Source organism: Scyliorhinus torazame, chromosome 16, assembly GCF_047496885.1.
Source record: "Scyliorhinus torazame isolate Kashiwa2021f chromosome 16, sScyTor2.1, whole genome shotgun sequence".
Taxonomy (NCBI): Eukaryota; Metazoa; Chordata; class Chondrichthyes; order Carcharhiniformes; family Scyliorhinidae; genus Scyliorhinus; species Scyliorhinus torazame.
Window position 1 is genome coordinate 49,961,772 of NC_092722.1, and position 15,743 is coordinate 49,977,514.

The window sequence follows — 15,743 nt, forward strand, 5'->3', positions numbered from 1 at the left end:
TTCTCATCATGCGATTTTCTACTGTACATATCTTGTTCTCATTCCTGTAATCTTTCAATGTACTCCACATATACAGGTCTGGTTGTTATTATAGATGGTGCAGATCGTGTATCTTTTATCTATAATCTGAAAATCGAGCACATGAAAACCACGTTTTTTTTAACCTTATCAACCTTTGGCACAGAAGTTTAGTTTGTCTACCTAGTTTACCTTGTGATTTTTGTGGTGAACAAATCAAAACAAATCTTATTACCAGTACCTAGTATTTATTATTCAGTGATACATCTTACTTTCCTAGCCATTTTATTCACTTTGGACTGCAGCTAGCCTAGGCTTAGCCTATTGTAATGAAAGTTTATACGTGGTATCCAAAATGCAGTTGACCCCGATTTGTTTCAGGTAAAGTGTACTCGACCTGTATAAATAGCGTGCTGCAGGATGGTGAACTGATTTTCTCATTTATTGTTCCACTTAGTCATAGAGGTTTGCAGCATGTAAACAGGCTCTTCGGCCCAACGTGTCCATTTCGGCCAGTTTTTATCACTTAGCGAGTCCCAATTGCCCGCATTTGACCCATATCCCTCTGTACCCATCTTACCCATATAACTGTCTAAATGCTTTTTAAAAGACAGAATTGTACCCGCCTCTAGTATTGCCTCTGGCAGGTCATTCCAGACATTCACCAGCCTGTGTGTGAAAAAATTGTCCTTCTGGATCCTTTTGTATCTCATCCCTCGAACCTATGCCCTCTAGTTTTAAATTCCCCTACCTTTGGAAAAAGATGTTGACTATCTAACCTATCTATTCCCCGCATTATTTTACATACCTCTATATAATCACCCCTAGGCATCCTTCGCTCCAGGGAAAAATGTCCCAGTCTATCCATCCTCTCCTTATAACTTAAATCATCAAGTCCCGATAGCATCCTAGTAAATCTTTTCTGCACTCTTTCTTGTTTAATAATATCCTTTCTATAATAGGGTGACCAGAACTGTACACAGTATTCCAAGTGTGGCCTTACTAATGTCTTGTACAACTTCAACAAGAGTTCCCAACTCATGCATTCAATGTTCTGACCAATGAAACCAAGCATGCCAAATGCCTTCTTCACCACCCTGTCCACCTATGACTCCACTTTCAAGGAGCTATGAATCTGTACTCGTAGATCTCTTTGTTCCATAACTCTCCTCAATACCCTACTATTAACTGAGTAGGTTCTACCCCGATTCAATCTACCAAAATGCATCACCTCACATTTATCTTAATTAAACTCCATCTGCCATTCATTGGCTCACTGGCCCAATTGATCAAGATCCTGTTGCAATGCTAGACGACCATCTTCACTATCCACCAATCTTGGTGTTATTTGCAATCTTTCGAACCATGCCTCCTAAATTCTCATCCAAATCATTAATATACATAACAAGTAACAGTGGACCCAGCACTAATCCCTGAGGCACACTGCTGGTCACAGGCCTCTAGTTTGAAAAACAACCCTCTACAACCTGTCATGTGAGAGTATCTTTAAGAAATGGATGTTTATAAATGGGTGTGTATATAAGTATCTGTAGTGAGAGTACCTTTAAGAAATGGGTGTTTATTACTGCAGTGATGTCAGAGGGTGGGTGGAGCTGGGCTGTCTGTCAGCTTTTTACTTTCGTTTTAGGCTGTTTGCTGCAGGGTGTGTTTTAGTTTCGTTTTCAGAGCTGGACAGCTGCAATCACAGCCAGAAGGTGTATGAATCTCTCTCCGTAATCTAAAGACTGTAAATCGATCCTGGTGATTTAAAACTAATAACATTAGTGACTTTAACCTGATGTGCTTCTGGTAAAAGGTGTTTTAAGTCTTATGGATATTAAAAGGAAAGCTTAAAGGATTACTTAGTGTTGTATTCTTTGGGGGTTGTATTTGAATTAATGGTTGCTAAGACGTTCACTGTATGTTTTAAAAAGGTTAACGTGAGTTCATAGAATAAACATTATTTTTGCTATAAAAAATTCAATTTCTGCTGTACCACACCTGTAGAGTGGGCCGTGTGCTCCCCATACCACAATCTATTAAAAGTTGTGGGTCAGGTGAATTCCATGATACACTTTGGGGTTCTCTAAACCCTGGCCCATAACAAACCACTCTGTCTTCAGTCGTCAAGTGAATTTTGTATCCAATTGACTACCTCACCCTGGATCTCGTGAAATTTAATCTTATGCAACAACCTATCATGCGGCACCTTGTCAAAGGCCTTGCTAAAGTCAATGTAGACAATGTGACTGCACTGCCCACATCTACCTTCTTGGTTACCCCTTCAAAAAAATTTGTGAGACATGATTTTCCACTCACAAAGCCATGCTGACTGTCCCTAATCAGGCCTTGACATTGAATAATTTTGTAAAACCTGCAAAGTGCCCTAATGAAACTTTTCTGTTGGTGATTAATTGCATAATGCAGAATCCTGGTTATTTCCTGAGTTCCATTCATATATCTTTCATTCAAGAAAGAAGTTCCAAAGTGCATCACAACCATTTATGTTTAAAGTGTAGTCACTGTTATCTGCACAAAGGCAGCAGACAATTTGCTAAAGTCAACTCCCCAGTAATCTGTTTTAACTACAGCAGTAACTAATCTCTGGATTCAGTGATTTAAAACCACTAGATTACAGCTCAATTGATTGTAAGCATCTGAACTTTTAAGTTATATTAAAATTTTCAATATGCCTGCAGAATCATCTGAATATATCAAGGGTGCACAAGATTGTATTAATTTGAGTGCGAGCACTCTACCACTATCAAATAACAAGCTAAACAAACTTCAATTGCCACTATTGTATGAAATAAAAGGCAGGAATTGGGCTTAAAGATGCAACTCGGTGTAGAGAGCGTTGACCAATCATTTCTTTACTGCCTGGTGTAAGGGATTGCATCAAACTACCACCTACTCCTAACCCTGGTGTCTTGGCCACTATTTATCCTTCAATCAGGATCACAAAAACAGATTATCTGATCATTGTCACATTATAGAGTTTGTGAGAGCTAATTGTACATAAACTGGCAACCTCATTTCCTACATTACACCCATGATTTGGGACATTGATGGTTGTGGAAAGTGCTTTTTGTATGCAGCTTTTTATTTATTTCTTCTTCATTTCTACATCATATGTTCACTCCTTTGTAAAAGCACTCTATTTATACACTCCCAACCATTGTTCATTAAGTATGTAACTTGAACTTTGTGTGTTCTAATCAATAGCATCGTCAGAATTTCCTTATAATCTTACTGGAATGATTTTTAACTTATAAGGAGTCTTTTTTCAACTATCTGGTGTATGAAATTAGTAAAAGGGAGTAAGAAGTCTTTGATTTTTTTTAGTACTTTCATATTTAATAATATAAATTCAGGAGCACGTAGATACCATTTCACTCTTCCAGTTTAATCAGCACCCCCAAGTGTTTTTATAGGGAAAGAAATAATGAATGCACTCTCCAACATACTGCCATGAATCCGTTATAATAATTATGGAAGATGGTGCCCTTATTATTGTCCTGACATGGACTCCAATCGCTGATAATCACAGAATTGGGTCACTGGCCTGTCATGAGTGCACCTTGGAGGAAACTGTTTCTGAAGATAGAGATTTAAGGTATTTTGGTCATGATGAAATAATTGCATCGCCACTAACCCGACACGGTAGCACAGTGGTGAGCACTGTTGCTTCACAGCGCCAGGGTCTCAGGTTCGATTCCCAGCTTGGGTCACTGTGTGGAGTCTTCACACTCTCCCCGTGTCTGCGTGGGTTTCCTCCAGGTGCTCCGGTTTCCTCCCACAAGTCCCGAAAGACGTGCTGTTAGGTAATTTGGACATTCTGAATTCTCCCTAAATGTACCCGAACAGATGCCGGACTGTGGTGACTAGGGGCTTTTTACAGTAACTTCATTGCAGTGTTAATGTAAGCCTACTTGTGATTATTATTATAACCCATGTGTTTCATCAACTTTTATAAATTATGCTGGTTCAGGAGAGTGTAGAAAACCTGCAATGTTTAACTTTCTCACTCATGGTGGTATAGTGCATTTGCATAATTGCACAGAATGTTTGAGAAATCTTTAAGGCTTTTGTAATACAAAGATGACAGGTAGACACTGAGCATTTAAAAGATGGAGAGCTACTGTAGCATCTTGATTACTTCTCACTTGAGAGTCTTGTTCAACAGGGTGAAGAATTTTTAAAAACACATTTAGTTGTAGACCTTCTGCCGGAAACTGAACTGAAACAAAATGCATCAGAAATGATCTCGCTGTTTATTTAAATGCCTTAATTAGGTTTTTTTCCCCCCACTTGTCAACATTATTTCTTTGTTCTCCCATTTAAAAGACTGGAAAATGAAATTTCAGTTCTTGCATGTTGATTCACCCTATAACAATGAAACAGTTCACTTAAAAGAAGATCCTGCAAAGTCAAACGATCCCATTTGGACTGCTCAATTTTGGTAATTGAATGAGAATACTTTCAAGTGGACATCAATCATAATATATTTCAGTTGACGTCAGTATTCCTCCTCGTGGACATATTTGAAGGATTTCTTGACAAACTGACTGGTCATTTGGTGTAATACTTCACAGGTCTTGTTTAAATAAAGAAATGTAGTTGACCAGAACATTCAAAGAAGTTGACAAGCAAATGTTTTGTTGAGTTTTTTAGTGGCACATTTTCATATATTTTTCCATCTGGAGGGACTTGGAGACGTCAGCAGTGGGCAGGTGGAATCCAGATGTGCCCATCAGCAAAACTGTAGGTGAAGCCTCCATTTTTGTTTTGAATGTTCACTGAATTAAATCAAGAACACTAGATGAAGGATGATAAGACAATAATTTTCTCAAGCACTTCAAATGATCTTCTCCATGCGCAAGCAAAGTTCAAGAAGTTTATAATTTGTCATTTGAAACCCGAGAATTGTTTTTAGATTTCTTCTCCGAATATGGGCAGTGTTGGCAAGGTTGCAGTTGTCCATCTCTAGTTACCATAAGACGGTGTACAGGACCTTTGAACTGCTGAAGCCCTACGCGTGCTCCTAATGGTGTTGGGTAGGGAATTCTTGATGAAGATTTGTAGTCACATTTATCTATTTTTATAACGTTTGCTGTGGTCTTGGTGAGAATTTTATCTCCAATATTTGCTGGGAGTTTGGTTGGCAGAAGTTGTCGTGGAAGATTTTAGCTGGCTGATGAATTCTTGTGGACTTTTCTAGATATTCTGTACATTCATAACGGCTGGTGAAAAGTTTAGCTCAAGATGTAAAATTTGGTAACTATAATTCACGACTGATAACTGGAGGAATAATATAGATCGTACATATTATAGGAAGTCCATAATAGTTGAATGTTCGTTAAGTATTTAGTAAAGTGATCAAAGCCACTTCCATCTCTTTTAGTTTCATTGTTTCATAGTTCTGTCTGCACAAAATGCGAGTAGGAATATGGCAGCAAAATGTAGTTTTAATGTACTATGGTACAAACTGATGTGATGTTGTTTTATCTGCCCAGAGCCTGTAAAATAGAGCTGTGCTGCTATTAGTGGTGTTATACATATGGAAGAGAGGGATCTGAAGATTTTCCCCAAGAATGCTTGAGTATATCCTCACAGCCAGAGTAGCAAATCATTTGTGGGAACATGAGAGTAAGGTACCTGTAAGATACAAGTATCTTACACTCAAATTTCCACAAATGTTTTGATATCACCTGATGCATGAAAATTTGATGAACAAAAAGGAGATCATTATCCTCACAGGAAAATAAATATTCTTATCGCCCTACAATAAAATATTTAGATTTCTGTATGAAACCCTATTAACTGAAAGTTTCTGAACAAAGAAAATTGTTTGCTCAAATATGTTTCACCAGAGACTTTGAAGGATACAAAATTCTTATGGAGCTTGACAGGATAGATGTTTCCCCTGGCTGGGATGTTGAAATGAAAAATGAAAATCGCTTATTGTCACAAGTAGGCTTCAAATGAAGTTACTGTGAAAAGCCCCTAGTCGCCACATTCCGGCGCCGGTTCAGGGAGGCTGTTACGGGAATTGAACCGTGCTGCTGGCCTGCCTTGGTCTGCTTTCAAAGCCAGCGATTTAGCCCTGTGCTAAACAGCCCCTGGATGTGAGTTTAGAACCATGGAACACAGTGTCAGAATAAGCGGTAGGCAATTTAGGGATGAGATAAGAAGGAATTTCTTCACTCAGGGTGGTGAATCCTTGGAATTCTTTAACCCAGACGATTTCTGGATATTAAAGATATTAAAGGATGTGCAGATAATGTGGAAAAATGGTGTTGAAATAGAATATCAGCCACAATCTAATTGAATGGCAGAGTAGGCTCAAGGGGACAAATGGGCTACTCCTGCTCCTTTTTCTTAGGCTCCTAGACATTTCTAATTTACTAAAGTCAACTGAGGAAATGTTTTTTCCTTCATATAATTTATGAAACTAGGCCTTGAAATTCTTGGTTCAAGGACTGGCTCTGGCATACTGTTTAAGTATGACTAGCTGTAAATTATCATATTTATTGCTGGATCTAAAGAAGGAATCGGGGTAACAAGTTATTAACTTGGCAGGAATGGACTGTGTCAGCTGTATGTTATTCTTCAAGATTGGTCTGAGTGTGGTGGCTTTCTCCAGTGTATCCAGAGGTTTAAAAAGTGAAGAGAGACAGTGCTGGCAATGTTTGTGCATAGAGCAGCCCATTCACTCTGTGCAAAGCTTTGTTGAACAGAGATTTCCAAGACAGTACTTTCATGTTTACAAAGATAATAAGTGAGGATTTAATCACATTGCCAGAAGTGCAAATCTTGAACAAATTAGGCTGCAAGGAGTCATAAAACCAATATTAGTAAAATAATTTGGTATGTACTATAAATTGCCGATTTTGTTATTGCAAGTTGTATTTATTTAGCCCTTTCACATAATGGAAACATCCCAGGACATTGCCCAAGGAGATTAATGGACAGTTATGGAAAGTGACTGGCTCATTCAAAGAAAAGTGACTTAAGCAGACAGAGAGTGCAGGGGTATAATACCTGATGCATCTGCCATCAATATTGGGGAAGAAGAGAGGATATGGTTTTTTTTCCTGTTCATTCATGGGGTGTGCGTGTTGCTGGCTGGCCCAGCATTTAGTGCCCATCCCTAAATACCCTTGAATTGAGTGGGCTTGCTAAACTATTCAGACGGCATCTTTAAGAGTCAACCACATTGTTGTGGATGTGGAGTCACATGTAGGCCAGACCAGGTAAGGATGGCAGATTTCCTTCCATAAAGGACATTATAGAAAGGGCAGCCCGGTAGCACAGTGGTTAGCACAGTTGCTTCACAGCTCCAGTGCCCCAGGTTCGATTCCCGGCTTGGGTCAGTGGCTGTGCGGAGTCTGCACGTTCTCCCCATGTCTGCGTGGGTTTCCTCCTGGTGATCCGGTTTCCTCCCACAGTCCAAAGATGTGCGTGTTAGGTGGATTGGCCATGCTAAATTGTCCTTGGTGTCCAAAAAGGTTAAGTGGAGTAACAGGGATGGGGTAGAGGTGTGGGCTTGGGTGGGGTGCTCTTTCCCAGGGCCAGTGCAGACTTGATGGGCCGAATGGCCTCCTTCTGCACTGTAAATTCTATGATTAGTGAACCAGATGGGCTTTTCCGACAATCAACAATGGTTTCATGGTCATCATTAGACTTTTAATTCCAGATTTTTATTGAATTCAATATTCTGATTGAGATTTGGTGGGAGCCGAACCCAGGTCCCCAGAGTGCTACTAGTATTACCACTACAACATCACCTGTGTGCTGGGACATAGGAATGAAGATGTAGGATTCATTGAGTGACATTGTGGAGGAACTTGAAGTGATCTGAATGAGGATTTCACAGTTGATGTTTTTTGGGTACTCTGAATAGGATGTGGTGTTTTAGGTAAGTTGGAACATGTGTGGGTCGCATTGGTGAAGAGGGTTTTTTGAGAACTTAAGCATTTTCGTAAATTTGGGGTGAAGGTATGCCACATGAATCTATTTATGTTGGTATCTAATGAGAATCCTAATTTGTGAAAGTGGTACTGTATATTTAAGAAAAAAGTTATATAATTCTTATTTTTTCACCTTGTTAGATATTTGTATTCACATTGACGTTAGTGAACAGGATGGAGATTTCCAACCTATTGTAGTCGGAACACGATGATTTTGATTCTCTGTTGCCTCTGTCATCCAGTAGATGATGTGCAGAGACTTGAAGATAGCCAAGAGAAAATGTCCGTACATACGTTTCCAGATGGTTGCTGTGTTGTTGAATCTTTTGAAATCTTACCCTGGATAATTTTCCTTCTTGTAATTTACATCATGCTAATATGTGGGTCCCAAGGCCCTTGTGCCTACAAAGGTGTATATCTTTTTCTTGAGGTCATGGTTTGCTATTCATTTTATTTTTTATCAAGTATTGCCTGGAAGATATTGGATTATTTTTGTCTCCATAACAATTCACATCATTGCTAAAGCATCACATTGGATCTTTGCGTTGAAGATATGAAATCAATTTGTAAATGAAATAATTTACAGATGAATGGCCTAACAGATATATATGTTTACAGCATGCTCTTTATACATAACTTGTGTAATCATAGCCCTTTCTTGGACTCTTCAGACTAATCTATTTTTTTTTCTTGTGAAGCCTATAATCGGTTTGACTGGATTCTAATATTTGACTCTGTATTTAGCTTGTTGATTGGATCCACTATTTACATACCCTTTCACCTGTTGTAGCATGTTTGGATTCTTCATAGCTCATATGTGTATTCGGAATAATTGTTTGAATGCATTAAACTGAGCAAATCACTATCTGTATCTTTTTTCTTCCATCAAACTTTGTAGCATCGTAGAAAAATCTTTGATTTGCTAAAGCTACTCAATAACAATAATCAGATGTGAAGAAATTGTTAGTAACGAATACCAGGCAAAAATCTATTCTTTTGTCACAATGTGATCTCAGTGTAGTTGCAAAAGACTGGGTGCAAGTTACCATTGATGCTCAAAATCGTTTTAATTTAATGGACCCTTGCATATATTGTGACAAATTAATACTTAAAACGCAGTAAATGTCTGGCAGTATTCTTAACTATATCTTTACAGATCTGTGGAGACATTGTTGTGAAGCTTAATTTAAGTGGATTCCTCTGCTTTTCAGATTATATTTTAAGTAATTACAATATGTATTCACAAATATACTTGAACATTTATAGACATCTATGTCTTACGAGCATTAATAGATCTTGTGCAATGTTAGTAAGTCATAATCATTAAGTTGGCTTTTATTCTGAACCAGCAAAGATTTGTGTTTTTCCTTCTGTCTTTTATATCACATAGCATTCTTTCTGAATATCTGTCGACCTTGCCTAATTTTTGTTTACCTCAGTGCCTCATCCTTTCTCCCCATCGCTTAAATTCAGTTCTCTGCATAACAGCAGATGAAAGGCAGTACTTGAACTGGATGCTGCTGACTTTTCTGCATCAAATTTTAGAAAAACTCTGGTTTCCGTGTTTCCTAATGAGTAACAGGGATTTCACTTCAAAAGTAGTTCTTCAGACAAAAGTAGTTCTTCAGGTGCAAAGCTATTGGGATATCCTGTGGACATTATAAATATATTTTTTAGATTAGTATACTTTCTCTGCCACTTGATTGGAATTGTACTAAATGCTCTGATTTCATTGGCAGCATAAACAACAAATTGCAGCAGCCTGAGGCAGCCGCTGGGGTCCTGGAATATGCCATGAAACACTATGGAGAGTTGGTAAGTGCTCTGACTACTTTGTTGTGACACAAATATCAAACTATTTAAGTTTATCGTTGAAAGAAAAGTTTTTTTTATGTGAGAAGCTGCGAGGTGTTCTTGACAGCTGCTCATAGTTGTATGATTGAATTAGAGGCTCGTTAAGTAGGAAGTTGCAGGTGTAAGCCCACCACACTTAACCCTCCCTTGTTCTAGCACTACAAGGAGTTTGTAAATGACCGCATTAATATTACACTTTGACCTGAGTGCTTATTTTGTAATGGACTTTTTAAATACTTTGAATGCCCCAATAAAATGCACAAATCTGGAATAGTACCGTAACAACTTGCCAAAGTCCTAGATGGGGATTATGGACTTTGACAGCACTGAGTGGAATTGTTGGCACTTAACTGTCAGCACAATGTTTCCGGTACTACTGCCCATGTCCACATCTACTGGCAGTACAGTACATTGCATTCTGTTTCCCTAACAATACATAAACAGCGCTGGCTTCTTTTTATTTGCCTACAGTGAAAATTAATTTAGGATTAAATTATTTGGAATGAAACTCAACAGCCACACTTTTACCAGCCGTTCATATTTTGTTCCAGCTGTTGCAGGTTACAAAGGAGTTTCTTAAACTTGTAAAACAAGACTTGCTGCAATTATGTGCATTAATATGATTCTAGGTTTAAGACTGAAAGATTTCCAGTCAATTGCTCACTATTATTTTTTTTAATTTTGAGTACCCAATTATTTTTTTCAAATTAAGTGGCCAATCCACCTACAACATCTTTGAGTTGTGAGGGTGAGACCCACGCCGACACGGGATGAATGTGCAAACTCCACAAGGACAGTGACCCGGGATCGAACCCGGGTCCTCGGTGCTGTGATGCAGCAGTGCTAATCACTGTGCCAGCAGTCCACCCAATCGCTCACTCTTAAAGGAAATTAGTTGTCCTTCTAAAGGGTTGAGAGAAGGAAAGCTACTTCTGGAGCAAACAGGAATAACAGACATTTTGCTAATACTGTTGTTTAAAGTAATGGTGCTGTCCCATTGATTTCAGTGAACTGGTGACATAATCGTGACGAATTAGAAACATTTAAGGGCGTTAATATTACAGATTATATCTTAGAAATATTTGAGTTTCAGCTAAACCATGCAAAACATTTGTTTAATCACTTTCGTCTTTCGTCCTACTCAGAATAGTTACGTAGCATTGTAATAGTGCAGATTTCTGCTCTACTGAAATAACCAAATTCAACCGTACAAACTCAGCAGTTGACAATTTGAAGAAGCATTCCATAAAATGTCATTGCTGTTAAACAGAATGAAAGTTTCAAGTAAACTTTAACAATGATTATTTTCAAGTAAACGCTATCTCCCTTGAAAAAAATTTTTTTAATGTCAGTCTCTGAATAGAGATCGATCCAAGGTATAATGCACTAGTTTGCTGCTTATATAAAAGCAGAAAATATACAGCATTTGGAAACACGAGAAACCTTTTTTTTCCAGATTTTGTTAAACATGTTGTGTTTCTAGCATTCTTCTTATTTCACATCCTCGCATTTACAATTGTTAAAAATCTATTCAACATTGTAATGCATTTTGGCAGGTAGGGAATATACAGTGAATGGTAGAACCCTCAAGAGTATTGAAAGTCAAAGAGATCTAGGAGTACAGGTCCACAGGTCATTGAAAGGGGCAACACAGCTGGAGAAGGTAGTCAAGAAGGCATACGGCATGCTTGCCTTCATTGGCCGGGGCATTGAGTATAAGAATTGGCAAGTCATGTTGCAGCTGCATAGAACCTTAGTTAGGCCACACTTGGAGTATAGTGTTCAATTCTGGTCGCCACACTACCAGAAGGATGTGGAGGCTTTAAAGAGGGTGCAGAAGAGATTTACCAGAATGTTGCCTGGTATGGAGGGCATTAGCTATGAGGAGCGGTTGAATAAACTCGGTTTGTTCTCACTGGAACGAAGGAGGTTGAGGGGAAACCTGATAGAGGTCTACAAAATTATGAGGGGCATAGACAGAGTGGATAGTCAGAGGCTTTTCCCCAGGGTAGAGGGGTCAATTACTAGGGGGCATAGGTTTAAGGTGAGAGGGGCAAGGTTTAGAGTAGACGTACGAGGCAAGTTTTTTACGCAGGGGGTAGTGGGTGCCTGGAACTCGCTACCGGAGGAGGTGGTGGAAGCAGGGACGGTAGTGACATTTAAGGGGCATCTTGACAAATACATGAATAGGATGGGAATAGAGGGATACGGACCCAGGAAGTGTAGAAGATTGTAGTTTAGTCGGGCAGCATGGTCGGCACGGGCTTGGAGGGCCGAAGGGCCTGTTCCTGTGCTGTACATTTCTTTGTTTGTTCTTTGTATTACTTCCAATGACCAAAAGGTGGTTCACCCCACCCTAACAATTCGTTCCAGAAAATAGCGAAACAGGTTTGCTTCTGAAATGATTCAAACAACGGTCTAAACTCGTCATAGAACTACAGCCCAATCTAATTGTACCAAGGATCAAGTTCAATGATGAGCAACAGTTAGTGAAAGTTTCTGCAGCCTTCCCAGCACATTTCAGATATTCCAGTGAAGAACATAGAAAAAGGTACAGGATGCATCTCATAGAGTCATAGAGGTCTAGAACACAGAAAAGGACCTTTGGCCCATCGTGTCTGAGCCAGTTAAAAACAACCACCTAACTATTCTTTTTTTTTATTGATAAATGTTTTTATTGAGTTTTTGAACAAAGTATATTTACTGTTATGTACACAAAATAAAATGCATATAGAAGAGAAGGGAATACGCACAAAAACCAAAACAAACAACAACAAAAGAAAAAGTTCGAATAAAATAACTGGTAGGGTATTATACGCTAGCTCAACAACAGCAGCTCTGTACAATTGGCAATATTGTTTTTAGCACATAAGTAGGCATCTGTTTATGGGGGTGGGGAAACTGGGGGGGTACATATACATTTGGGCGCCAGGGAAACAATTACAGAACAATTACAGAGGGCAATACGCGAATGGATCTGGTGTTGGTGTTGCTTGCTTCTCCCGGACGGTTTTCGCTGCCGTTGTCGTCTCGCGATCACCTCCGCTTCAGCCGTTCATGTCTTTAGCCTGGATTTTCCTTGTTCTCTGCTCCTGTAGATGCCGAGTTTGTTATCGTCACCTAACTATTCTAATCCCATTTTCCAGTACTTGTTATGAGGGCCTCCGCCTCCACCATTCTTTCAATCAGTGAGTTCCAGACTCCCATCACCCTGAGTGAAAAGGTTTTTCCTCATATCCCCTCTAAACCTCCTGCCCCTTACCTAAATCTATGCCTCCTGATCTTTGATCCCTCCACCTAGGGGAAAGGTTTCTTCCTGTCTACTCTATCTGTGCCCCTCATAATTTTATACATCTCAATCATGTTCCCTCTCAGTCTCCTCTGCTCCAAGGAAAGTAATCCCAGTCTATCCAATCTCTCATACCTAAAACTCTCCAGCCCAGGCAACATCCTAGTAAATCTTCCTCTGCACCTTTTCCAGTGGAGAAATCCCTCCTATAACGTGGATTCTAGAACTGCACATAGTACAGTTCCAGCATAACCACCTTGCTCTTAAACTCTATGCCTCGGTTAATAAAGGCAAGTATAACGTATGCCTTCTTAAAGGGCGGCACGGTGTCACAGGTGTTAGCACTGCTGCCTCACAAGGCCAGGGAGCCGGGTTCAATTCTGGCCTGGGTCCCTGCGTCGGTTTCCTTCGGGTGCTCCTGTTTCCTCCCATAATCCAAAGATGTGCTGGTTAGGTGTATTGGCCGTGCTAAAAATACATTGCCCCTTAATGTCCAGGGATGTGCAGGTTAGGTGGGGTTACGGGGATAGAGCGGGACAATGTGCCTGGGCTAGTGCAGAGTGGATGGGCAAAATGGCCTCATTTTACACTGCAGGGATTCTATGATTAACTGTTTTATCCACCTGCCCTGCTACCTTAAAGGACCAGTCTACATGCACACCAAAGACCCTCTGATCCACGGTGCTTCCCAGCGTCCTGCTTGTTCATCATGTATTCATTCCCTTGCCTTGTTTGTTCTGCCCAAAGGCATCACCTCACACCTATCTGGATTGACTTCTATTCAATGTCTTTGTATGTCTTAACCTATATCTTCCCATAATTTCTGTTTTATTGTGGCTAAAATATTGTGTAACAGAACATTCTAAAACCAGAAGAACATAGAACATAGAACATTACAGCGCAGTACAGGCCCTTCGGCCCTCGATGTTGCGCCGACCTGTGAAACCACTCTAAAGCCCATCTACATTATTCCATTATCGTCCATATGTCTATCCAATGACCATTTGAATGCCCTTCGTGTTGGCGAGTCCACTACTGTTGCAGGCAGGGCATTCCACGTCCTTACTACTCTCTGAGTAAAAATCCTACCTCCGACATCTGTCTTATATCTATCTCCCCTCAATTTAAAGCTATGTCCCCTCGTGCTAGACATCACCACCCGAGGAAGAAGGCTCTCACTGTCCACCCTATCCAATCCCCTGATCATCTTGTATGCCTCAATTAAGTCACCTCTTAACCTTCTCTCTAACGAAAACAGCCTCAGGTCCCTCAGCCTTTCCTCATAAGAACGTCCCTCCATACCAGGCAACATTCTGGTAAATCTCCTCTGCACCCTTTCCAATGCTTCCGCATCCTTCCTATAATGCGGCGACCAGAATTGCATGCAGTACTCCAAATGCGTCCGCACCAGAGTTTTGTACAGCTGCAACATGACCTCATGGCTCCAAAACTCAATCCCTCTACCAATAAAAGCTAACACACCGTACGCCTTCTTAACAACCCTCTCAACCTGGGTGGCAACTTTCAGGGATCTATGTACATGGACACCGAGATCTCTCTGCTCATCCACACTACCAAGAATCTTACCATTAGCCCAGTACTCTGTCTTCCTGTTATTCCTTCCAAAATGAATTACCTCACACTTTTCTGCATTAAACTCCATTTGCCACCTCTCAGCCCAGCGCTGCAGCTTATCTATGTCCCTCTGTAACTTGTAACATCCGTCCGCACTGTCCACAACTCCACCGACTTTAGTGTCATCTGCAAATTTACTCACCCATCCTTCTATGCCCTCCTCCAGGTCATTTATAAAAATGACAAACAGCAGTGGCCCCAAAACAGATCCTTGTGGTGCACCACTAGTAACTGGACTCCAGTCTGAACATTTCCCATCAACCACCACCCTTTGTCTTCTTCCAGCTAGCCAATTTCTGATCCAAACTGCTAAATCACCCTAAATCCCATGCCTCCTTATTTTCTGCAGTAGCCTACCGTGGGGAACCTTATCAAACGCTTTACTGAAATCCATATACACCACATCAACTGTTTTACCCTCATCCACCTGTTTGGTCACCTTCTCAAAGAACTCAATAAGGTTTGTGAGGCACGACCTACCCTTCACAAAACCGTGTTGACTATCTCTAATCAAATTATACATCCTGTCTCTTTTAAACCTTTCCAAGATTTTGCCCACAACAGAAGTAAGGCTCACTGGTCTATAGTTACCGGGGTTGTCTCTACTCCCCTTCTTGAACAAGGGGACAACATTTGCTATCCTCCAGTCTTCTGGCACTATTCCTGTAGACAAAGATGACTTAAAGATCAAAGCCAAAGGCTCAGCAATCTCCTCCCTAGCTTCCCAGCGAATCCTTGGATAAATCCCATCCGGCCTAGGGGACTCATCTATTTTCACACTTTCCAGAATTGCTAACATCTCCTCCTTATGAACCTCAAGCCCTTCTAGTCTAGTAGCCTGAATCTCAGTATTCTCCTCGACAACATTGTCTTTTTCCTGTGTGAATACTGATGAAAAATATTCATTTAGCACCTCTCCTATCTCCTCGGACTCCAAGCACAACTTCCCACTACTGTCCTTGACTGGCCCTACT

At 40.2% G+C, this 15,743-nt stretch overlaps 1 protein-coding gene across 4 annotated transcripts in view; it reads left to right on the forward strand.

Moving 5' to 3' along the window:
• The window catches only part of mtor (mechanistic target of rapamycin kinase), a 436,061-nt gene that overhangs the window by 191,362 nt on the left and 228,956 nt on the right, over window positions 1-15,743 (forward strand). For all 4 annotated transcript variants that reach the window (XM_072478465.1, XM_072478464.1, XM_072478466.1 and 1 more), the window contains one exon: window positions 9,731-9,806. In XM_072478465.1, coding sequence (XP_072334566.1) covers window positions 9,731-9,806 — 76 coding nt within the window. The remainder of the gene's footprint in view (window positions 1-9,730; window positions 9,807-15,743) is intronic.